Here is a 23745-nt window from a genome sequence, read left to right as displayed (position 1 = left end):
TCAAAATGTGGAAATATAACTTATATACATTACATAAATCGCAAAGCATCTTAGGTAAATAACCATGTGCGTGTGCAATCATGACATAGCCATGTGTGCATAGCCATAAGAGCCACTAGCATGGCATAACATCACTTGATGATGTTTATTAAAAAAAAAAAAAAAAAAAAAAAAAAAGACATTTCTGAACGACCTTGCAAAGTTTTTGTAATCTTACTGCAACCTATAAATATAACATCTGTAATATACAATATCACACACAATATATAATACAGCAGTCCATTTCAATAACTTATCATCCATTTAAAATCCTTAACTTTAAAAAAATTATTATTAGTTAAATTCATTTATTTCCTGTTGCAATGTTTTAATTTCTACAAACTACAATAGATGATAATAGGCTGTTAAGACATATATAGATCTATGGGGTTTTTTTCGGTCTTTTGCATATACATTTGTGCAACAATATTACAATTTCTAAAACTGCATTGTAACTGCTGTGAAATGCATCATCGCATGGCGTGTTCTGGTTTAATTTGGCAGTGAAATGAATATCTCTAAAGGCTAACTGTGCCTGAGGCCTTACAAAGGAAGAGATTTTATTCATTATACTAAGAGCTGTGAGCCTAAAAAAATGACAAACCAAATCGAGGGCACACCAAAATAATATCCAACAGTTGCTTAATTATTTATTAGTCACTATACTATGTGTGATTGTGTGTGTGTGTGTGTGTGTGTGTGTGTGTGTGTATATATATATATATATATATATATATATATATATATATATATATATATATATATATATATATATATATATATATATATATATATATATATATATATATAATTTAGTAGTAAATAAATGTAGTTACATTTTTAAAACTATTTCAAATACAATTTACTATTAATAATAGTAAAAAAAATCTAATTTTTATTTATTAAGTATTTTATTAATTATTATTATTAATATTTTATCAAAATGAATTATTACTATCGGACAGTAAGAAAATTTGTTTGTTGTTTATCTTCAGACTTTGGAATTGCTCAAGCAACGATACTACCTTACTTATCTTAAATTTGATAATAATCTAACTTTTCAGCTAAAATATTATTAAAAAAGAGAAGTTAAACCTACTTACATATGAATGAGATTATTATAAAGATAAGTTACTATACTGTACCTATTTACATGAAAGTCAATCAGGCTTGCAAAATATGTTATCATAAGGCTTTGTACCTTGCTGTGATGGCAAGCTGCAACTTTAAGAGTTACTGCAGTTTTAAAGGCTCAACTAATTGTTATTCTTATTATCCAGCTCAAATAAGCTTCATTGTGAATCTCCCAGTGTCCCCACCATCTCCACCTCCACCCATGGATGATCGTGGCACAAAGTCTATAGTGGCGGTGTGTTTTATCTGTCCTTTGCTCTGACTCCAGAAGAACATAAACACGAAACAGATCGCCACAGAGCTGAGGAAAGAGAGGAATCCCATGGTGGTAGCAATGATGAGAGTTTTAGCATCAAACGGGTAAGGACTTGACACTCGTGTGGAGGAGTTAGTGGAAGGAGGCAGTGAAGTTTCCATCCATCCCTCGTCTGAGAAATACGATGCGGTGCGGTTTTGTGGGAGCCCCTCCACTTGCAGACTCACGGAGATGCTGTCGTTCCCCGCCGCATTAGCTGCAGTGCACAGATACGTTCCACTGTCTTGTACTTGGGCATAACGCACTTCTAAACTTCCATTAGCAAGCACTCGTACTCTCCCGACAGAGCTAAGTGCAGTCTGCTGGGCTGACAGCCAGGTAATAGAAGGCGACGGATAGCCCTCGGCTCTGCAGTCAAACCGTATGCTCGCGCCCTCCAACACACTCGCGTCCTGCAGCTGGCGGTCCAGAATCTGCGCTCGTCTGCACGTAAATATAACCGGAAGATCAGCCTCGGAAAAGTCACGAAATGCCTTCTTGTGCTGATTCTGAGCCGAACAGGTGGGTTGGCGGCCGTCGAAATCCAGTCTCCGACGTCGCCGCACAACCCAGAGTAGCCTGCAGTCGCAAGCCAACGGGTTTCTGTCCAGCCGCAGTGTCTGCAAGTTCCCTACCGAGTGGAAGACGCTTTCTTCCAATGTCGTCAGACGATTCGAGGACACGTTGAGCAGACGAAAGTGGACCAGACCCCTGAAGGCAGCTGGCTCAATACGTAGCAGGCTCCCACCTACCAGGTGCAACTCTTGCAGCCGCAGAAGCTCCCCCAGCAAGTTGCCTTCTATGGAGGTGATGGGGTTGTAGGACAGGTCGAGGTACCGCAGGTAAGTGAGATGGCGCAGTGGAGCGTAAGGTACAGAGCTAAGGTTACAGTTGCTTAAAACTAAAGTGGTAAGGTTGAGACCAACCAGGCTGTTGCTATGTAACGTCTCGAGAGAAGGCCAGTGGAGGATCTGCAACGTGCGCAGCTGGTGCAGTCGGCGAAAGGCATTGTTGGGCAACACGCTTATGGTCAGCCTGCGCAGGCGCAGCTTGGTCAAGCTCTGAAGTTGCGACAGAGCCTCAGTGGGGATGGAGGTCAGATTGCTGCGGTCCACGTTCAGCTCCTTCAGCGCCTGCAGCCCAACAAAAGCCCGCTGCGAGATAAACACCAGGTCGTTTTCTCCTGCATCGAGCTGCTGTAAGTTAGTCATGTCCCGGAATGTGTAATCCAGGAAAACCAGGATCTCATTCTCACTGATGTCCAGACGTTGAAGGTTGGAGAGGCCGGAGAAGACCCCGACCGGGAGGATCTTCAGGCGGTTGTTCTTTATCCTCAAGTATCGCAGGTTCTTCAGCCCCTGAAATGTTTCCACCTCAATCATGGAGATGATGTTCTCACTCAGGTCCAGGTCCTCAAGCTTTGACAGGCCGGAGAACTGACGCCTAGCCAGCGTTTTCAGTTGGTTTCTTGAAAGGTCTACGCGTTTGGCATTGTTGGGTAACCCCTCAGGCACACCCGTCAGGTGTCTTGAGGAGCAGTTGGCCTCCAACGTGTCACGGTAACAAGTGCATTTCTGCGGGCAGGTGAGGTCAGCAGCTGATAGGTTTAGGCACCACAGCAGCAGGACTGTCCATGCGCCTCGCTGGCCACACAGATCCATGAACATCTTACCTCCTTCCTGCAAAAAAGGAAAATGACATATAAGTGTGTCCACAATAAGGAACATAATATCAAGTTGTAATCTGTGTATTCTTGTTGATTTCATGGGGTTTTGAAAAACCTTTTGAATCACTGAAGAAGTTTAGGAAAAGAATACTTGATGGTCACACAAGTCATTAAATTGGAAAAAAAAAAATGTAATCATTGATTTAATTAGCTATTTTCAAAAATGTTTTTAAATATATTAATCAAAGTAAAAAACTATCTTCTTAACAGTTAATAAGTATTGAATCAGTCTTGTTAAAATATTCTTTCTAAGAATGAATAGCAATAGATTATATAAGGTTTTCTTTTCAAGAATTTCATTATTTTAATTTGGCTTTTTTTCATTATGACATTATTTTCATCACGTTTTATTACCCTGACATATGTGACTTTATCTCTCCCCAAAATATCAGTGTTCATTTCAATTCAGAAATTAAAAATATGCTCATCATAGAAGAGAAGTAATTGTATGTATGAGATGCATTTGCATAATATGTTTATTTTTAATTTTTTTAATGTTTTTTGAATAAATCAATAGATATAAACAAAAAAATTAAATAAATGAAAATGAGTGTTTTGTTATTGACCCAAATGCATCTTGATCAATCACAACGGAAGTATTATTCTGCATCTAAAATAAGCATTTTCAAGAGCTATAGATGTAAAATTATTGAATTAGAAGACAAACGTTGCTGCTTTACCCATAACTCATATTTTTTATTTGTCTAGTTATACTTACCAAGGGACTTTTGTAGTGCCAGTTCTCATAACCAGATATTTTCAGGATGGTATCTATGTCGGGCTCAGTGTTCGATGGAGATGCATTTAGTCACATTTAGACGTTACGTCACACTTCCAAAAGCCTAAAGCAGAGAGAAGAGAAAAAACAGCAAAAAATATTGAGACTGATTTATGATGATTTGTGCTAACAATCTCTTTAATCCTCTGCTTTTAGACAGACCGACTGATCCAGACACAACTGAAGTTGTAGAACAGCTTTTCATCCATTCCTGATGAAGGACAGCAGTGGAACATTCTAGACATGTTTTTGTACGAGACAGCAAAATGTATGTGTGTGATTTAAATGCACACTCATTTGGGAAATGTAACGATTCGGCACGGCACCATGAGATTCAAGGAAATAGTATTTAATACACTCAACAATCACTTCAGGAAACCCACAGGAGACATAACAAGTCTAACCACACTTAAACATAAACGTAAACGAGACCGAACACTGAAAGAACTGTACGTAGAAACTAATAAGGAAACTAACTAGGGAACACAGAACACTGGCAAAACGGGAACAAATAACTGAATACAAAACTAAACAGACCTAAACATAACCCTGACAGTAAATAAAAATGATTAGACAGGTGACAGCTGCACGGTAACATGCTTATTTCAGTCCAGCCCTCTGCATTTACATCTCTAGTGGGTCTGATGTGAGAGGACAGGTGTGTGCAGGGCACTTTCACTACAGTCCATCTTAACCTCATGTCACAGGGTGCAGGTGCAGAGACCTAGACACAAATTAGGAATTACCCACTCAGCATGGACAGACGTTGACTGCTTCAGTTTAATGGACTGAGCTGAGCCAAACGACCCATCAGAGCCCAGAGAAAAACACTGGACTGCACAATAATATATGAATTTAACATGCAGTCTAAATCAAGAGTAATTCATTATCTGAACATACATGCACTGAATTAAGGTAAAACTGCACTGTAAAAAATAAAAAGGAAACAAAATATTATAGCAATGTGGGTTTTGAGAGAACTTTACACACCTGGGATGTTTAGCTTTGTACTGAGAAAGGAAATCAAGGCAACGTGATGGATTGAGATGAGAATGAGATTTGTTCTTTCAATAAGTGCAATTATCCTCAGTAATTTAGCCTATTTGGATTTGTTTGTTCACTGAACGTTAAATGTCAATAAGCAGCACAAGAATCTTTTATTTATCTTTATCATGCACAGTTTTTATTCATGAATCATCACCTCTAAAGGGAAAGACAGCTTGCGAGTCTTTGCCTCAGAAAACATTTTGCATCATAAAGATGCTTCAATTTATTAACCTCAATACCTCACATGTACACCTCAGTAAAGGTGACATTTAACAAAATACTTAAAGGGATAGTTCACCCAAAAATGAAAATGTCGTCATCATTTACTCTCCCTCAAGTTGTTCTAAACCTCTATGAGTTTCTTTCTTCTGTTGAACACAAAAGAAGAATGTGGGTAACCAAACAGCTGCTGGTCCCCATTGACTTCCATAGTATGAAAAAAAATATATACTATGGAAGTCAATGGGGACCAGAAACTGCTTGGTTCTTCAAAATATCTTCTTTTGTGTTTAACAGAAGAAAAACTCTTTTAGAATCTTTTAGAAAAAACAGGTTTAGAATTACTTGAAGGTCAGTAGATATCAGAAACTGCATCTCTAAAATATCACATTAGCAGACCTGTTTTTAAATACATAAAAAGTCTATAAAAATAAACTAAATTGGAATTTAAATGCTTAATATATCATAGTTATACATAGTATTTGTACAAATTTCTGGTACAGTAGTACTTTGCGTACAAATGAACTGAATGAAATGGGTACAAACTCCTACCTTGTCGTGACAAAGTCCTACCAGCCTTGCATTGCACCTCTCCCACTGCTTGCTTGCTTAATATAGCCTATTCACATGGGTCTGGGATTCTCTTGTTCTCCTGTTTACACACAAAGCATCTATTTTGAACCTGTTCCTGCTAAAAAACACTTAAAATGAGGTTGACTTGTTTCTCTGAGCTCTCCAGTTCAGTGTCGTCCCCAGTCTCCACACAAAGGCCTTATACTGGCCAACTAAGCTCATAATGCCGTATCTAGCCAAAGGAGGGAGAGAGAATCACTATTGGCTTGGCTGTTTTGACACCATATTGGTTTTCCACACAGCAGAGAGCCTGGCTTACACAAATTAAGGGTGTGAATCCCTCTCTGTCGTCTTGTGAAAGACACAGTGCAGCAGGTGTAGGAGATCTGAACATGGAGGTGACAAAACTCTTGCTCTGTGTCTTGCTGCTTGCCTAAATGGCATTTTCACACTGTCAGACAACTAAGCTCATCTTGATTGCTATTAATAAGAGCAAGAAAACTTAGCATAAGTGATTTTGATCTCATGATTTTAATGCTAAAACATCTCGACAGCTGGCTTTGAGATTGCTTTCAATTAAAAATATTTTTCTTGTTCTGTACAAAATCTCTATATATAGCATTTATGGTTAAAATAAATTGTTTAGGCTATATGTTATTCATATTTATTATATATATATATATATATATATATATATATATATATATATATATATATATATATATATATATATATATATATATTACTTTTTGATGGCCCAAACCCAAGATGCCTCATAGTAAAACCGTTTTCCTATGCCTTTATTTGTATTTGTGGTTTAAAATAAATAAAAATGTAAAATATCCATATTTTAATTTATATATATATATGTGTGTGTGTGTGTGTGTGTGTGTGTTTATATTTTGCTTTATTCTTACTGTATATTAATTTATAAAATACATTAATATACATTTATATAAAATATATTTTATATTCTTATTTATTTTAAAGGGGTGGTTGAATGATTTCACTTTTCTAACTTTAGTTAGTGTGTAATGTTGCTGTTTAAGCATAAACAACATCTGCAAAGTTACAACGCTCAAAGTTCAAAGCAAAGGGAGATATTTGCTTTTAAAGAAATTACTTTTTAAGGACTACAACAAAGGCTGGTAGGGACTACACAACATTCCTCCCAGGTTAGTGACATCACTAACCCTAAAATTTAAATAAACCCCGCCCCCGGGAACGCGATTTATAGATTATCAAGACAGAATATGCTAATTAATGACTAGAGGATAACTAAACATAAGCTACATAAATTCACCCACTAACCATTCAGAAATGTTGTCTACATGTTGTCACTTCATCTTGAGTCTGACTTCATCTTTCTGACTCCGGTTTGAACATAAAAGGCTAAAAGTTTTTGAAATTTCCAGTGCATGTTTGTGTGAGGCAAAAGGACTCAAGCTGTTGAAGCTCCGCCCTCTGTGCTGGGAGCAGCAGCTCATTTGCATTTAAAGGGACACACACAAAAAACGGTGCGTTTTTGCTCACCCTCAAAAAGTGACAACTTTTAACATGCTGTATAAAAATATCTGTGGGGTATTTTGAGCTAAAACTTTGCATACACACTCAGGGGACATCAAAGACTTATTTTACATCTTGTGAAAAGGTCATTATATCACCCCTTTAAACCATGCACACAAAACATGTTTATATTTTTTTCAATAACATTGTTAAAATTTAAATTTGTGGCCCAAACCCAATAAGATGCCTCATAGTAAAACTTTTGCATAATCACATACAGGACCGTCCTACATTCCAGCTTTGGCAATGCTCTTATCTAACAATCAACACTCTGCCAAACATCGAGTGTGCCCTTGTCGATCTGATGCAATGTCATCACAGTTAGCCAGCCCTCACTAAGCTGAACACACCCGAATAATGTGTTGTTTTTCTCATTTCAGGCCTGATTTTCAAACTTTCACATCAACAGTCAAAACTCATCAGGGTCAGACAGGCTTCATTAGGTTACAATAACTGACATGGACGTCTGCCAGATACTATAAAAGGGGGGCAAAAGCTTTCCACTGCTGCTGTAGCTGTTCCCCTGACTCCATTAGTAAACACAACACTTAAAGCCTCTGCAGATAGACTCCAATTTGCACTTCACTGGCTCCAGGCATGCAGAAGGGCTTATAACAGTAAGAAAAGAAGTATTATTGATAGGGGTGTAACGGTTCACAAAATTCACGGTTCGGTTTCGATACGATACACTTGTGTCACGGTTCGGTTCGGCACGGTTCGGTATGTTTTTGATAAAGCAAAAAGAAAGAAATGACAGAGAAATTTCCTTGATTTAATTTTTTTTAATTTTTTTTTATTAAAACTAACATCATAAAGTATGATCTTTTTTTTTACTTTGAGCAATTCTAGAGCTATAATTGACTCTTCTTAGGAGCATATAAAACAAAACAGCTCCTTGGAAAAAATGAAATGTAATAATGTAGTAGTTATAAACAAAGGTTTATTTTAGCTCAGATTAACATTTGAGGGCAGCAATTGTATTCATAATGTCAAAATAAAACCGCCGTAGCCTAATGTTACTTGAAGGCATTATAGCCTACTATTCCTGCCAAACTTCCATGGTTACAGTGTAGTGTTACTACAGTAAATCCATGGTGAATGTTGCTGATCTGTGGACACTGGATAGTTCATTCATGGCACAATGTTTCTTCCAGGTTTCCACGTCGTCAGCGCTGTTTGATCCGTTAATAACGGAGAAATGTGAATGTTTTTCTCTAGATCTCGCAGTGATGTTATTACTTCTGTGGCGAATTCAAATGCTTTCTTTACTGGATCTCTTATTAGCGCTGTGTAGTGACGGTGTCCCATGATCACGATCGGCTCGCGCTGCACTGGTCCAAACAGATAAACGGTCCTTCAACCACACAATAACGAGCAGTTTCGTTCCGCTTGCATTACGTTTGCCATTTGATGTTGGGCAATGTTGTGGTCGCGCCGGCGTCTCTTACATTATGAGCGCGCTTGCCACGCGCGACGCGCCTACATTTGAAATAACGAAATTTTGGTCGCGAAAAATACGCGTATCGTTACACCCCTAATTATTGAGTTTTAGCTGTGTATTTTACTGTGAAAGGTCAGGGGAGGGATGCGCAGAGCAAAATGATGAGGGAATCCAGCCATTTTGAAATGAAAATTACCTTTCAACATTATAGGATATTCACAAAATGTCACCCAAAACCACAAGATATTTTATTTTTACCCTTTATTTTACCTTACAACAGTGTCTAAAATTTCAGTGACAATATCAGAGGTCTCCAACCTGCATGTTTAGCATGACCTCTAACCTCAGAGTGCAGCCAGGGAATGTGGTTCACCTGCCTCTTGATGCCCGTGCTATTCTCGTCCCAGCCGGGGGGAAACTACCCTGAGCCACTCTCCAATCTCCAATTAGAATTCCTCACATCAGTTCTTCACAGAAACAATTGCATCAAAGTGAGAAAGAGGCTGTTTATGGCCCCTGGCCTACCAACCCCGCCACAGAATAAAGCCATGGGAATGAACGCAAGTATTCAAAGCTTTCAGAAACAGGTGTTGTTTAGCTATGGGATATGATGACAGATCTTCAGGACATGGAGTATTTGTTCCCTTTCGAGCTTGCCCGGGGAATGGAAAAATAAATATTACAGAGAAGGTGAGGTTCACACTTGGATGCACAAAACACAGATGCTTCCTCGAAGTGTTTGCATTTCAAGCCCACAGTGAATTTACAAGACGCTTCTGCTCATCCTTCTGTAATCCACCTTTGCTGAAAGTTTAAAAAACATATCCATTGTGTGTTTGCATGTGTAGCATATAAAACAAGCATTTATAGTCTCAGCCTCTGTTAAAGTGTGACTGATTTTGCTGCCTTAGTGGTGGTTGTTTGCCAATGTCTTGTTTTTGTGTACAACGCCATTAACACCTTATCAGATTATAGTTTCCCTGGGAACAGCAAACCACCATGCACACTACTAGTTTAATTATTAAACTATTTATTGAATTATGGTTAACGACTTATGGTTTCCCCTATTTTTACATCTAGATTGCCTTTGCCGTCATCTAATGCTCACTTTAAGTTCAACTTTAAAAACACTGTTTAATTAAAAAAATATCAGATTTTCATATACTGTACATTATAATTTTCTAATGCCTAAATCCACTTGTAGCATTTAAAATGTTTAGGTTTAGTTTTTAGGTTTATTTAATTTGACAAAAAAGTATTAAATATTAAATTGTGTTTTGATACTGTAACATTTATCTTTTATCAGCCATAACATGAACATGATTATCTCAGTGCATCCCTTGAAATTATTATTTTTGAATTTAAACATTTGCATTGTTATTGTGTATTTTTATGCATTAAGTCTTGTTATTGTAATATAATAATTATTTAAATTTGCGCCAGAAATCAGAAATAAAACTATTAAAAAAACACTCAGTTATAGACAAATAATTGCTATAGGTATTTAGCACAGAAAACAATATCTAATATGTTGTTTATATTTTTTACTTGGTCAAACAAATATGAATGTACATGCTTTCACTGTTTTTCATGATTATGTGGAGCAGCTGAGAGAGGTCACGCTGGGATAACAACATGTCTGAAGGACAGATTATGATAATTCAGCTTTGTGCTGGTCACTTCATTCAGTGCGTGTACATTGTGTAACCCAAAGACATTAAAATGTAATGCAAAATAAATGTATCTATGGAAAACTGAACACAAGATCATCATCTCGCATGTTACTGCCTGCCAGAAGGCAACACACATACTGTATGTGCATGAGTGTTTTAAAATGACTTTAACAGTAACTTTTCAAGGACACAAAAACGAGGTCACCTCAGGCTAAACTGAATGCATTAATGTAACAAGGTCACTGCATATGTGCATTGCACAAGTTAATTGTTAATTTGAATCAAGTTTTTAAAAGACAAAAGGGCCCGGATTCAGATTTCATTCCATTGATGCAACGTGTCTTGAAGCAGAGAGTATAAATCAAGTACGAGTCCATTGATTTTTTGTGTGATTGTGAGAGTTCACACATATGGATGTGGTTTAAGCTCATATGTCATCTGTGAAAAGCACAGAATCTGCTTCGCCCATGTATTAGACGTCCATAGATTTTAATCCATCAATTGGCATTGAAACTCTAGTGCTGACAGATTGCCTACCATCCAGGGTCACAGATCCAGCTCTTAAATGAAACATTCTTTACAAAAAAAAAAAAAAAAAAAATTAAACAGCACGGCTATTGCTTAGTTAAAAGATGGGTCTGGTCTGTAGGGAAAGTTCTCTTCATCTGGCTGTGTGCTGTAATACAGGACACCCATTAGCAGGGTCATATGGTGGCCTGGATAGTTCACTGTCTAAGCGGTCCTAAATAGGTCCGTTTTAGGGCAGCAGGATTACACAAAGAACCAGGATGATGCTCACAATGTGAGGCGGACTTATCAGGGCCACAAATCTCAAATTTAGTTCAAAGGTAACTGCTGTGCATTATTAAAAAGACAAAACTGGTCAAAACAGGGCATCTGCACCTGTTCAGTGATATTAAACCCCACTCCAAAATGACTTCATAGCGGCAGACCTCATAAATCACATGCCGATATATGAGGGCATGATGAGAATGTCAAGTGACCAAGCAAAACAAACCAGTGATCAAGTAAGTGCTTTTACCGCTCCGCCCCATCAACTGGTGATAAATCAGGCCCTGCTGTGCATTACAATGCTTCTGATTAAAGTGCTCGTCTGGACCGGCCCCAAAACTTGCGCTCCTTCAGCGCTGGTTCACGAGTGCGCGACAGGAATTTACAGTGCTGCACATCATGCGGGATGTGGGATCCTGTTTGAAATCTCATTAGACAGAACTTGCTCAGATTGATTAGTTCTAATTAAGACAGCCATGACTGCCAGGGGCCTCTGAAACCTCAGTGACCATGCGGGAATGCGAATGCTGCACACAATGCCAGCTGACCACTGGTGCCCCTGACTGCTATTTTTAGTTGTTTGCCTCCAAAACCAAATCTGGCCCTGTCAATTGGGCTTAAACAAACTAAGAAACAACTCTATCTATCTATCTATCTATCTATCTATCTATCTATCTATCTATCTATCTATCTATCTATCTATCTATCTATCTATCTATCTATCTATCTATCTATCTACAGTCAATGAATCTAATTGGTCAGTCAATCATCTATCTATCTATATCTATGTATGTATCTATCTATCTAGAGTCATTTAATCTAATTGGTCAATCAATCAATCAATCAATCAATCATCTATCTATCTATCTAGAGCCATTGAATCTAATTGGTCAGTCAATAAATCATCTATCTAACTATCTATCTATCTATCTATCTATCTATCTATCTATCTATCTATCTATCTATCTATCTATCTATCTATCTATATATAGAGAGAGTCAATCAATCAATCAATCAATCTTCTATCTATCTATCTATCTATCTATCTATCTATCTATCTATCTATCTATCTATCTGTCATTGAATCTAATTGGTCAATCAATCAATCATCTATCTATCTATCTATCTATCTATCTATCTATCTATCTATCTATCTATCTATCTATCTATCTATCTATCTATCTATCGTCAGTCTATCTATCTAGAGTCATTGAGTCTAATTCATCAATCCATCTCTACTCAATTTACCAGCTTTACACACTACCTGATATTTTAACAAAAATTTATTTGAATCATATTTTTTAGTTTTTTAAAGAAACGTAAACAGCCTATGTAAGAATACATCAAATTGACCATGTGCATCCACAATATCATCTATACATTGGAAACCATAGTGTTAGAATGAAATTCCTCACATATTGTGGTTACAACAAGAGTCTACAGCAAGAGTCGTTTAACTTTAATGTCTGTTGTTCAGCTTAAAATAATGTAACAGACAATGGGCTATGTTTTGACATCCATGAGTAAGAAGTCTGAATGTGACGAAATGAGTAACTTCAAAATTAGTCATAACCTTGAAGAACACCAAACAAACATTACTTTGACTATAAGTAAACTATCAGAACAAAACACGAAGGAACTCACCCGCTCCCCTCACATTATCTGCATGGCATGGATTTCATAGCTCTCCAAGTCTTTGTCCATCTCGGTTCGCAGTTCCTCACTTCTGCACAATGTCCTCTAACATCGTGCTCAGAAAGACGACGAGCCTGTCTTGAGACAAGACCCGAATGTTTTTAATCGCTTTGTTTCTTCATTAATTCCTCCTGTCTACGACACATCCCTCCGGGGTCTAGTAGGATAATTGTAACCTTAATTTAGGTTGGCTGTTCTCCGTACTGACGCTCCTCTCTGCACTCGCTCCTCTAACTTCCAACTCCCACCTGCCCGTTTCAATACGAGTGAACATCCAAACCCCAGCGGTTTAGAGAGCAGATCGGTGTTTACTGGTCTATTCAGCAGAGCTGATGAAGGATAACACTCGTGAGGGCACTCTGAGAGAATGACAGATATTTGTGAGGCTTGGCCAAATCTCCGGATTTAGGTAAAGCAGCAGATGGTTGCCTGAGTGAGACTCGTGGCTTGTGGATGGTTGAAAACATCTCATGGGACACATGTTTACTTTAGTCGATTTATTCGATACAAATGCTCACAGTGTGACTTTTTGTGGTAAACTGGTTTTAATTGCTTGGTATTTTGTAGAAAAGAGAACAAAATCCAAAACTGAAATTAGTCTACTTTAAATAAATAAATAAATAAAAAAGGTAAAAAGCTGGCGTCCTTGACAGACTTTTAGGCTACTGTAAAAATGTGACAATATTACAAGAGTTATGACTCAGATTTAGCCATAACATGCAATAAACATCAACTAAAAGGCAACATTAACATGCAATAAACATCAACTAAAAGGCAACATAAATTGTCTAAAAATGGCCGACCAACATTTTAAATAAATTATGTTTGCTTTGCAGTGGTTCCACAGGGAATTCTGGGAATTCCCATTTCCACATGATTATGCAATCACTTGGCTACTTGTAGCATATAGCCTACTGATTTAAAAATGTATTAATTATTACTCTTATATATTAAAATGTTGCACTGTAAAAGTATGTAGGCCTATTGCTTTGTTAAATAGCCTACTGTATTTTGTACATTCCCGTATATTAGATCATTCATAATTTTTACTTTTAATACATTTAACAATATTTTTGGTTAAAAAAAATCATTTTCATTGTCTTTTAAAATAACTGTATAAGGTTTTTTATTTTTTTAATACTTTTTGGTTAAAATAACTATATTTTTTTATGGTGTTTGCTAAGTACAGTGCAGATAAGATAATGATAAATCAAACTATTTGTATTCATGAGGCTTTAAGTCAGATGTGTGCAGGCCTGCAAACAAGATCCTCTAACCAGGGTCAGATCCCCCAGGAACTAAAATAGCTTTTAATAAATGATTTTTAAGAACAGCCAATCACCTTCATTTTATAATACACAAAGTTTGGAGTTCACCATCTGTGGAGAGACAACAATGTTATATAACTTGCCTTAAAACATCTCTGTGGTTAATCAGTCTGTGCTAGATTTTACCCTTCATGATGAAAAAACCACGAGTAGCCACATAATCGCTAACATTCAGAATGCATTTATTCTTAACTAACTTCAGTGCCTTTTTAATGGACATCACACAACATTAACCAGCACCATTAATGTAAAAAGGATATGTTATCCTTTATTCTATTCTATTTTTTTTAGTGAGGATGACAAGAATTATACAGCCAATGAACCATAAATGCTAATTTTGGCACCAGTGTACAAATGAAATGAATAACAGGGGTGTGATATTTAGTCTAAAAAAAACAATGAATCATGCAGGTCATGCTATTGCCAATGGCAACAGGTTTTCACATGGTTATTTGCTTATATTACAATCCATGGATAGTGCAAGTAAAATAGAAACAGAGATATCTGCACTGGAATAGCAGATAGTGGTTTGGGAGAACAGTGACACTCTCCACATTGCCTGTAGGATTTTAATTAAATCTGGCCACTAGAGGGAAAACATTTCAAATGAAAGAAGGGACTGAGTGCAGAAAAGTCTCTAATATAGGAAGCATTCACCTTTATCCTCATTAAGCAGCTCTAAGTTCTTTAAACTTCACGAAAGTAATCCATCAAAACAAGACTGGCCTATTTTACCAAACCCTTTGTCTTTTCATGTTACTGTCTGTCTAACTATAGTGTTATCAACTATAGAGATACTGTAATATGATCAAATTGTCTGAATTAAATGCCTCAGACACTGGGACAGATGGTTTAGATTTCGGGCGCGGAGATAAAAGCCTGGGGGCGGAATAAGGTTTAAAATGTCTATGTGTGTTGTTATGTGTTGAACGTTTGTTTCAGAAAGTTTGGAATTGCATGTTTGCATGTTCGACTTAAGCTTGCAGTTCCAAAGCTATATGTATTGATTGACATATTGAATTTATGTCTGCCATACATCTACAAAAGTTCTTATTGAGAATTAACGTTTAGATGTGCTACTGAAAATGTTTCATTTGAAGTCATCATTATGGCGATCAGTGTTCAGTGGGCTCTTGACCCTTGTCTTATTGTTAGCTTTTTCTCTCTGTTTCTAACAGTGTGTTTAAGAAAAAAACATTATTTACTGCGAAGGAGGTTATGTTGGCTATTTTTTATGGTGATATCATCATAAAGTGGTTTAATTCACAGATCCCACACAGTCTTTGTACTAATTAAAAAGTGTTTTGTCATTAATACACTTAAATTTAGCTCTATACCAACTCTCCCTTATTGAATATGATGATATGCTTAATGGTCTTTGAGATTTAAAGTGTTTCTTTTGTTTTGTGAGGTTATCATTGTGCTGAAGAGTAGAGCCTGTGTTTAGGTCGAGGATGGAACAGAAAGAACATGTTGTTCTTAAGTCAGATGTATTTTCAGTTTTTAACAGAGATAGCTATCTTTAGATATTTATGGAGATATTTAGCTTTCAAATATTAAACCTTATCCATTAATCTATTTGAAATAGATTAAATTATATACAAAGATGTCTTACTGTCTGCCACTGTCTTAATTTGCTTTGTCAGAAAATGCATGGGAGCCCTTTAATTAATTACTTCTCATTCAGGGCGTTTTCTCCTTTCTAACACGTCTTCTGCAGCACTGCCTTGGTATTCAGCCAGGAATTGGGATTATTTGCTGTTGTTTATTGTACATTTAAAAAGGATTGTAAAAGGATGTTTATCTCCTATCCCAGCACAACCTTCTGAAATCTACTACATCATTCCCAGCAGAATCTCTCTCTCTCTCTCTCTCTCTCTCTCTCTCTCTCTCTCTCTCTCTCTCTCTCTCTCTCTCTCTCTCTCTCTCTCTCTCTCTCTCTCTCTCTCTCTCTCTCTCTCTCTCTCTCTCTCTCTCTCTCTCTCTCTCTCTCTCTCTCTCTCTCTCTCTTTCTATTTTTCTGTTTATCCATTTATCCATTTACACAACTCTCTCTGACCTGCCTTCACAAATGCTGTACTGACCTTGGCTTAGAGTTGCTGCACACTGATTTGTATTGGTCAAATCCTGCCATCACAAACTCTCAGATCCCTGTGCACGTGGCAGATGGTACAGCTGTGAAATTGTGAATGTGCTCTTGCTCTTCAAAGACTACAATAATGTATAGTTTGCCAGGCCCTCTGTGTCTCAACTCTAATCCCCAGCATGTGCACATCTATGCATCAATGGTGGCGGCACTGGAAAACAAAAGCAAGCTCCAGTGATGGGATTAATGAATGGAATGCAGCACTTTTTTTTTTACTAAAAAAAAAAAAAAAAAAAAAAAAATACAATTTGAAATATATAATATTATATTTATATATTTAATATTAAAAAATGAATGCACCTCATGACGTTGGTTGAAAGAAGCCCAGAGTGTAAAGCTTAACAAAGGTTGACTTGATTTGTTTAACATTTTTCGGTCACCTGCATTTCTGTTCATAATTTTGAGGACTTTACTGTTTCTCTCAAATGTTAAAAAATAGGTATAGCTAGTTGTGTGCAAACTTTTGACTGGTAGTGTATAAACTATATACAATAGTGTTTACAAAAAGGGAAGCTTGATGCATGGTTCTGTTGTTCTCTTTCTGAACAATAATCTGCAAAAAAAAAAAACTTTTGAACTGAATCAAAAGTCTCGTGATAGTCACGGGAACAGACATATGACTGCAGCAAGGCATTCTGGGCTTCTTTAGCTGTGTGGTTAGACTGGAATGCAAAGTTATAGGAAACAGATGTTGAGTTTGCTGCCAACAACTACCGGAGGGAGGTATCTTTGCCGTGTAACATGACTCAACAGTTGGGATGCTAGAGCTTTTTAATTCAATATTAATACAATAAAAATAATGTGTATTGTACATGAAATAATTTCACAACAATTTAATTGTGTTCACGCCGACAATATCTGCACTCACAAAACGTTTAGAAATATAAGGCTTAATCCTTAATGCTTTAGAAAAACGACACTTAAACACGCACACACCATCACAGGCTCTGATCAGGATCAGATTAACAAAAAAAAAAAAAGTAAAAATTTTTGTAATGCATGAATGAGCAGGTGTGTATTACTGAAAAATGCTTCAATCATTTAATGTATCTGGGTCAAAGTCAATCCTTCCTTCCAGGTATTGTTAATATGTAATAATATCAAATTAATTCAACAGTGTTTGACCAAAGAAATTACATTTAACAAGATGCACAGAAGTATCCGAAGGTTTCTTTTTAGTATACATTAATCTTACTCTACTTAAATGCAGAAAAAGGTACAGGAAGAGAGTCTTGTTACACTAAAAAAAGTGTTGAGTAGTTGGGTAGTGCTCAATGAATTGAAATTAGTAGCAACTACACAAAACATTTGTGCAAACTTAACTAATCCAGTCAGTGTTTAAAGTGGATTGAATAAATCGGGCACATGTTTTTTGTTCCCCATATACAAAAGCTGAAATAGTTCTTAGTCTGCTTAGTCTTGTCACCATGTCAGCAGGCTATGATGCTTTTGGCCTGTGATATTTATGGATTTGCTTGTATGTTTGTGAGTAATCTGCACATAGCACGAGCAACTAACACTAATGGGACTTTCCTCGACATACATTTATATCTTAGTGCTGACCGCATGCCTATAGGACATCATGGGTCAGTTTTCATGTAGACCTCATACACTGACACATTGTGCAGGGAACTCAGGTTGTTGACTAACAAGGGGACGTGTTCATGACAAGCTAACAGGGCCACATGAGAATGATGCTCAGAAAGAGGTGCTATTTATTGATACCATCAAATCAGTTGAGTTTGAAGTCATATGTCTTCTTCCAGCTAAAAAACATCCTGACCTACTGGAAATGTGAGATGACTGAAGATGAACTTTCTGAAGAAGGTTATGAACTAAGATGAGAAAATGTGCATTACTTCACCACATCCATACTTTTGCAGGATCCCCAACAGAAATGTAATTGCCTGAAAAGCTGGATGTGACTGTTTCTTTTGTTAGCAGGCAGGCCTATGACTAGCCCAGCAGAAGTAGCCTATAAATGCTAATGAAAATCAATGGCAAAAAGAAAAAAAAACTGTTGAACTGCGTCAACATATAACCAATTACCAAAACTTTAGGAAACGCTGCACAAAATTCAATAGGCCTATGTAAAACTTCTTATTTGTGTAAAATTATGGATCTTTCTGGCAACTGTAAGGTTTAGTTAATGATTAAGGGATCTCTAAAATATTATCTTGTTGTTAGTGGTGGTGGTGTTAGATAGGCCTACATTTATTTTAATTTCATTCCATTTTAAATCTCCTTTTCACGACCTTGGTAGGATACACTATTCCCAACTTCCCACTTTTCCTAAAACTGTAACTCGACACCTGACATCATCGCTCTTGGCTGGTGTTTTAGCGATTCCAGATGCAGCGTGACTTCTCCCCTTTCCCGCAACAAGAGTAACTTCCTCAAAACTCCAGCACATAAAAAGGTCGTCGTCTCGTCGACTAACCAGTTGTGAACCAGCATCTATCTTTTGTTCTGAACTTCTGGAAATCATCCAGGTAACCGTTCCTCATCGTCACTCTGTAGTTTATTTTTCTATAATCTTAAATAGAGTTAACATTGTTAATATGATTTAACATTCGTAAAATAGGCAAAAAATCGAAACATTTGAAGTATATGCAGCTTTGTTGCTATACTTTCGCTTTCTTTTTGTTCACGAAACTTTTAAAATGAAAACTTTTTAACGCTATTTGTGAATGTAGACAGTAATTTTCTTCATCGGATAGCCTATAACCACTCAACCCTTACTTCTCTAAACTGACCTAAATAGGTTGCAGTGGGGGTTTCGTTTTTGCATGTGGTTTACGGTTAACACGCACTAAGTTGCACGAGCATGTTATAGTATATAGTGGGTTTACACATCTACTGTATGTCTGTTTTTTCAGGGCACTATGTATACATTTGGTGGAATTCCTATTCTCCTGGTGGTGTGGTGTGGACTAGCTCACACTCTGGACAATCTCTCACTGGATGAAGCATGGGAGAGCTGGAAAATCACCCATAGGAGGGAGTACAATGGCCTGGTGAGTAGCATCCTATAAAGACTAAAAAAAAAAAAAAAAAGTCAAATTCTGTTTCCTCGGGATGATAAAAGAGTTAAAGTTCCCCTGTAGTCAATAATTTTATCCCTTAAAACTCATCTTTGATCACCAAAATGATATTTACATTTTTTTTCCTTGGAAAAAAAATTCTTCATGCCTTTAAAATAGCTTGAATGTAACTCTACACCCTTGCCTTATTTAATATATGAGGTTGTATGAATATGCAAATTTGTCCCGCGACTCCCGCCTCCACTCACTCACACCAGCTGTTTGTGACGACAGAAACACCAGCGATTTCGAACTGTGTTTTTTCTTATTGTATTTTAAAACACCAAATATTCATATAAACACCACAGGGGAACTTGAATTAGGTTGGTGAGCTAGTTTGTATCGTTTTTGTTTTTATGACTACATTGATTGAAATGCACTGGCTAAGTCCCTTTCTGATGGGGCTTTGTTTTTACATGCTTTACAGTAATAATTTTATTCGGTATTACTCATTGTTTGTGTCAAGTATTTACACGTGTGTTTCATTAATGGTGGGCAGGATGAAGAGTCTATTCGACGGACAATTTGGGAGAAGAACATGCTGCTTATTGAGGCCCATAACAAAGAGTATGAACTGGGGATTCATACCTATGATCTGGGCATGAACCATTTTGGAGATATGGTAAGTATATCGGTATACTAATATTTGACTGCTGTGAAACATTTCCTATATATATAGGAACTATACGGTTATCCGGACCACACAGTGACGGGTAGGTTTAGGGGCGGGTTTAGGGGTAGGTCATCAACCAGGTGTGGTCCGGATAACCGTATAGTACATATATATATATATATATATATATATATATATATATATATATATATATATATATATATATATATGTATATGTATATGTATATTATATATATATGTATGTATGTGTATGTGTGTGAAACTGCCCAGTTTAAGATTAAGTTGTCAAAATTCAACATTGTTTTGCTGTTTTGTTATCTTACTTGCTAAACCTGTTTGCAGATAAGTAAGATTATGACAACAGGAATGTTTCTTTAACAAAATATATATTTTAAAAGCCTGTTTACTGAAACTAGATCTAACTTGTTAACGTTTTTGAGGACTGTTTTTGAGGAATTAGAAGCGAGATCCTTTTTGTCCAATTCTTATCTCTCTGCAGACATTAGAAGAAGTGGCAGAGAATGTGATGGGACTCCAAATGCCCATGGACCGGGACTCATCAAACACGTTCGTGCCTGGTGACACAATGGGGAAGTTGCCCAAATCAATTGACTACCGTAAACTGGGATATGTCACTTCTGTCAAGAACCAAGTGAGGAAATTACAAAATATTCCAGTAATATTTCTTCATTCTGAGAATCATCATCCTCACATTAACTCCTGGTTGTAAGAAATGTGCTTTCAAACTTTTTTCCACAGAATGAGGGTTATCATTATAATCATCTGTTTAAATATCAAACCAACTACAGTTATCATTGTACTTGGACGCCATCTAGTGGTTAAAACGATTAAGCTTATAGTTTTAAATCAGTAGAGTTTAGTCTGCTTCTTAGTAAAGTGCTGTTTTTCTCTTGCTCTCCTCAGGGTTCATGCGGCTCATGCTGGGCCTTTAGCTCTGTTGGGGCCTTGGAAGGTCAGCTGAAGAAGACCAAAGGTCAACTGGTAGACCTCAGTCCTCAGAACCTGGTGGACTGTGTGACTGAAAATGACGGCTGTGGTGGAGGATACATGACAAATGCTTTCAAATACGTCGCAAACAACCAAGGCATTGATTCAGAGGAGGGCTACCCCTATGTTGGAATGGTATTAGTCAGCCTTAAAGACACCATGAAATCAAAATTGACAAATCTTGTTTTTTTATGGTATATTGCAGTATTTATTATAAATAATTTATCTGTGCACATAGTTCTTTTTTTAAATCCATGTGCTCTCGTAATTTTTTTTTTATCAGAATAACTTTCCCTCTTTATGTTTCACGTTTTATGGATATGGATATGAATATTTAATGGATATTTCAGTTTATGTTTATGAGATTTTTAATTCATAAAATTCAATTAAAATTAAGAATTAAAATTAAATAAATTACAGCTAAATCCATAAAATGATCCAAAGATGGGAAACCCTGAAAAGTTCTATGAAGTGTCTAAAAGAACCCTTTAAGGTTCCGTATAGAACCTTTTGTTCTAAGAATGTAGCGACATATAAAGCACTGTGTGAACAGTTCACACACTTTTAAACCAAGCAGCTTTCTGTTGGTCAGCACAGCAAATTCACGTAACCAACTTGAGCGTAATCTGCATTGGGAATTTGTTCGCCCTCATGTGGAACTTCCAATCATGTTGATTCCTATTTTAATGACTGTATTTCACCTGCAAAATTTCGCAGAGTCACGGTAAATGTGACCACATCTTTATACTAACTGACTTAGAAGGCAAATAATTAAGCAAATTTTTATTTATTTAAAAGATTTATTTAAATTATTGGATTAAGGTCACAGCCAACCAATGATTTACCTGATGACAGTCCTCATTTTTTTTATCTCACTACTGCCCCCTGCAGGATCAGCAATGTGCCTACAACAGTTCAGCGAGAGCAGCCAGTTGTAAAGGGTTTAAAGAGATTCCTCAGGGTAATGAGAGAGCACTGACTGCTGCTGTGGCAAAGGTGGGACCTGTGGCAGTGGGTATAGATGCCATGCAGTCCACCTTCCTTTACTACAAAAGCGGTAATTAACATCTACATCTATATTGTCTGATTTGTGTTCAAATAAAGGTTACTAAGAAGGCTTGACCTTTATTATGTCCATTTCTAGGTGTGTACTATGATCCCAACTGCAACAAGGATGATGTCAACCATGCAGTGCTAGCTGTTGGTTACGGAGTCACACCGAAAGGCAAAAAGTACTGGATTGTGAAGAACAGGTGAGGAAAATCTATTCAAAATAAATTGTTGTTTAAAAATAAATAAATGTGCTTTTAGCGTCTTCTCCTAATCCATCTGTGTTTTTTTTTCTGCTTCTGAAGTTGGGGTGAAGACTGGGGAAAGAAGGGGTATGTCCTGATGGCTCGTAACCGGAACAATGCATGTGGTATTGCCAGCCTTGCCAGTTACCCAGTCATGTGAGAGCTGGAAGCAGGGAGCTCACAAGGGACCGAACTTGTCTGCTGCTGACCAATAAAAGGGACTCATTATCACTATCAATGTGCTCCAACATATAATAATGATTGGGAAACACTCTCTAAAAGAAGCAATTCATTTTAATACCACAAGTTTGTGTATTTTTTCTCTTGTGTCTTAGATGTCTTGTTTTTAATCCCATGCAGTCGAAACTGTTTTGTGCAATATTTGAAATTCAAAAGGGAAGTTTTGATATTGTGTTATTCAGTCTCCTATGTGTTTTTTTTTTCTTACTCCCCTGGTGGGATCTGAGATCTCTGTTTTATATTTTGATTATATAAATTACCAAGGGCTTTTTATTACCATATTAAATAAAACTGTTAATTTTGAGTACATCATACTTGGGTGAAGGTATCTTACTGTTTACCTCAAAATGATCATTTTCTAATGTAAAATTCTAATGTAAAAAAGGTCACACTACTAACATTTTAATAAATTCAAGTCAATACCACACCTCTCTCTGTACATGAAACATTATGTAAATTAAAATTCAGAGAATAAAACATCAGTGCCAACCCCTTTATTTTGAATTCTGAGAACGTTTCTATAAACCATGGTAACCGTAAGACGTTCCTGTGTTTATGAAGACTTAGTTTTAGATTTGCTGAGGTGGAAGAGAAAGCATCAGAGAATTTATTTGTGGAAGTCGAAACCAAGAGAAGCCAAGAAAAGAAATCAAAGACAGTAGAATCAAGAGCTAAACTATCCTATGCTGTTTAAACAAAAATGATGACAGTTATGTTCTGTAGTAAGAAATCATATGACCATAACTGAACCACTTCCTCGTCACATGAATGACCCAGCTTTCCCCTTTTGTGTTCACATTTAGTAATCTTAAAATCTTTGAACTTTGACTATTTAAAAACTCAACCTGAAAACAAAGAATACAACATCAGAACTTCAGTAATACATAATATACATACATAGTAATACATGCCACTATATAGTGCTAAAGAGGGATAAATTATATTTAAAAAAATTATTTTATTTCACATTTGCTAAAAGTGAATCAATCACATTTAAGTTCAGTTTCTATAGATACAATTTGCAGTGCCACAT

The 23745-nt window shown here is 36.7% G+C and overlaps 2 protein-coding genes across 2 annotated transcripts; one reads left to right on the top strand and one right to left on the bottom strand.

The window, feature by feature from the left end:
- Nucleotides 1-978: 978 nt before the first annotated feature.
- On the bottom strand, nucleotides 979-13224 carry lingo4b (leucine rich repeat and Ig domain containing 4b). Its single transcript, XM_081387909.1, has 3 exons — nucleotides 12928-13224; nucleotides 3913-4036; nucleotides 979-3147 (listed from the first exon to the last, which is right to left on the bottom strand). Exon 3 carries the CDS (start codon nucleotides 3133-3135, stop codon nucleotides 1321-1323), a length of 1815 nt encoding a protein of 604 aa, XP_081244035.1. The 5' UTR covers nucleotides 3136-3147; nucleotides 3913-4036; nucleotides 12928-13224; the 3' UTR covers nucleotides 979-1320.
- Nucleotides 13225-18631: 5407 nt separating this feature from the next.
- On the top strand, nucleotides 18632-23024 carry LOC308704270 (cathepsin K-like). The gene is made up of 8 exons (XM_081388437.1): nucleotides 18632-18944; nucleotides 19332-19469; nucleotides 20035-20157; nucleotides 20669-20821; nucleotides 21094-21312; nucleotides 22069-22234; nucleotides 22322-22430; nucleotides 22533-23024. The coding sequence occupies exons 2-8, from the start codon at nucleotides 19338-19340 to the stop codon at nucleotides 22630-22632; spliced, it is 1002 nt and encodes a 333-aa protein (XP_081244563.1). The 5' UTR covers nucleotides 18632-18944; nucleotides 19332-19337; the 3' UTR covers nucleotides 22633-23024.
- The last annotated feature ends 721 nt before the right edge of the window (nucleotides 23025-23745 follow it).

This window comes from Scardinius erythrophthalmus (genome assembly GCF_964197995.2).
Source record: "Scardinius erythrophthalmus genome assembly, chromosome: 16".
NCBI classification, from domain to species: Eukaryota; Metazoa; Chordata; class Actinopteri; order Cypriniformes; family Leuciscidae; genus Scardinius; species Scardinius erythrophthalmus.
The sequence above is the reverse complement of the archived record's forward strand: the minus strand, read 5'-3'. Positions and strand labels throughout refer to the sequence as shown.

Excerpts from the sequence above, each read along its gene's own strand:
- lingo4b (XM_081387909.1), bottom strand. The coding sequence starts at position 3,135 with ATGTTCATGGATCTGTGTGGCCAGCGAGGCGCATGGACAGTCCTGCTG.
- LOC308704270 (XM_081388437.1), top strand. The coding sequence starts at position 19,338 with ATGTATACATTTGGTGGAATTCCTATTCTCCTGGTGGTGTGGTGTGGA. Across the intron at positions 20,822-21,093 it reads TCACTTCTGTCAAGAACCAA|GGTTCATGCGGCTCATGCTG; the intron begins GTGAGGAAATTA and ends TGCTCTCCTCAG. Across the intron at positions 21,313-22,068 it reads GCTACCCCTATGTTGGAATG|GATCAGCAATGTGCCTACAA; the intron begins GTATTAGTCAGC and ends TGCCCCCTGCAG.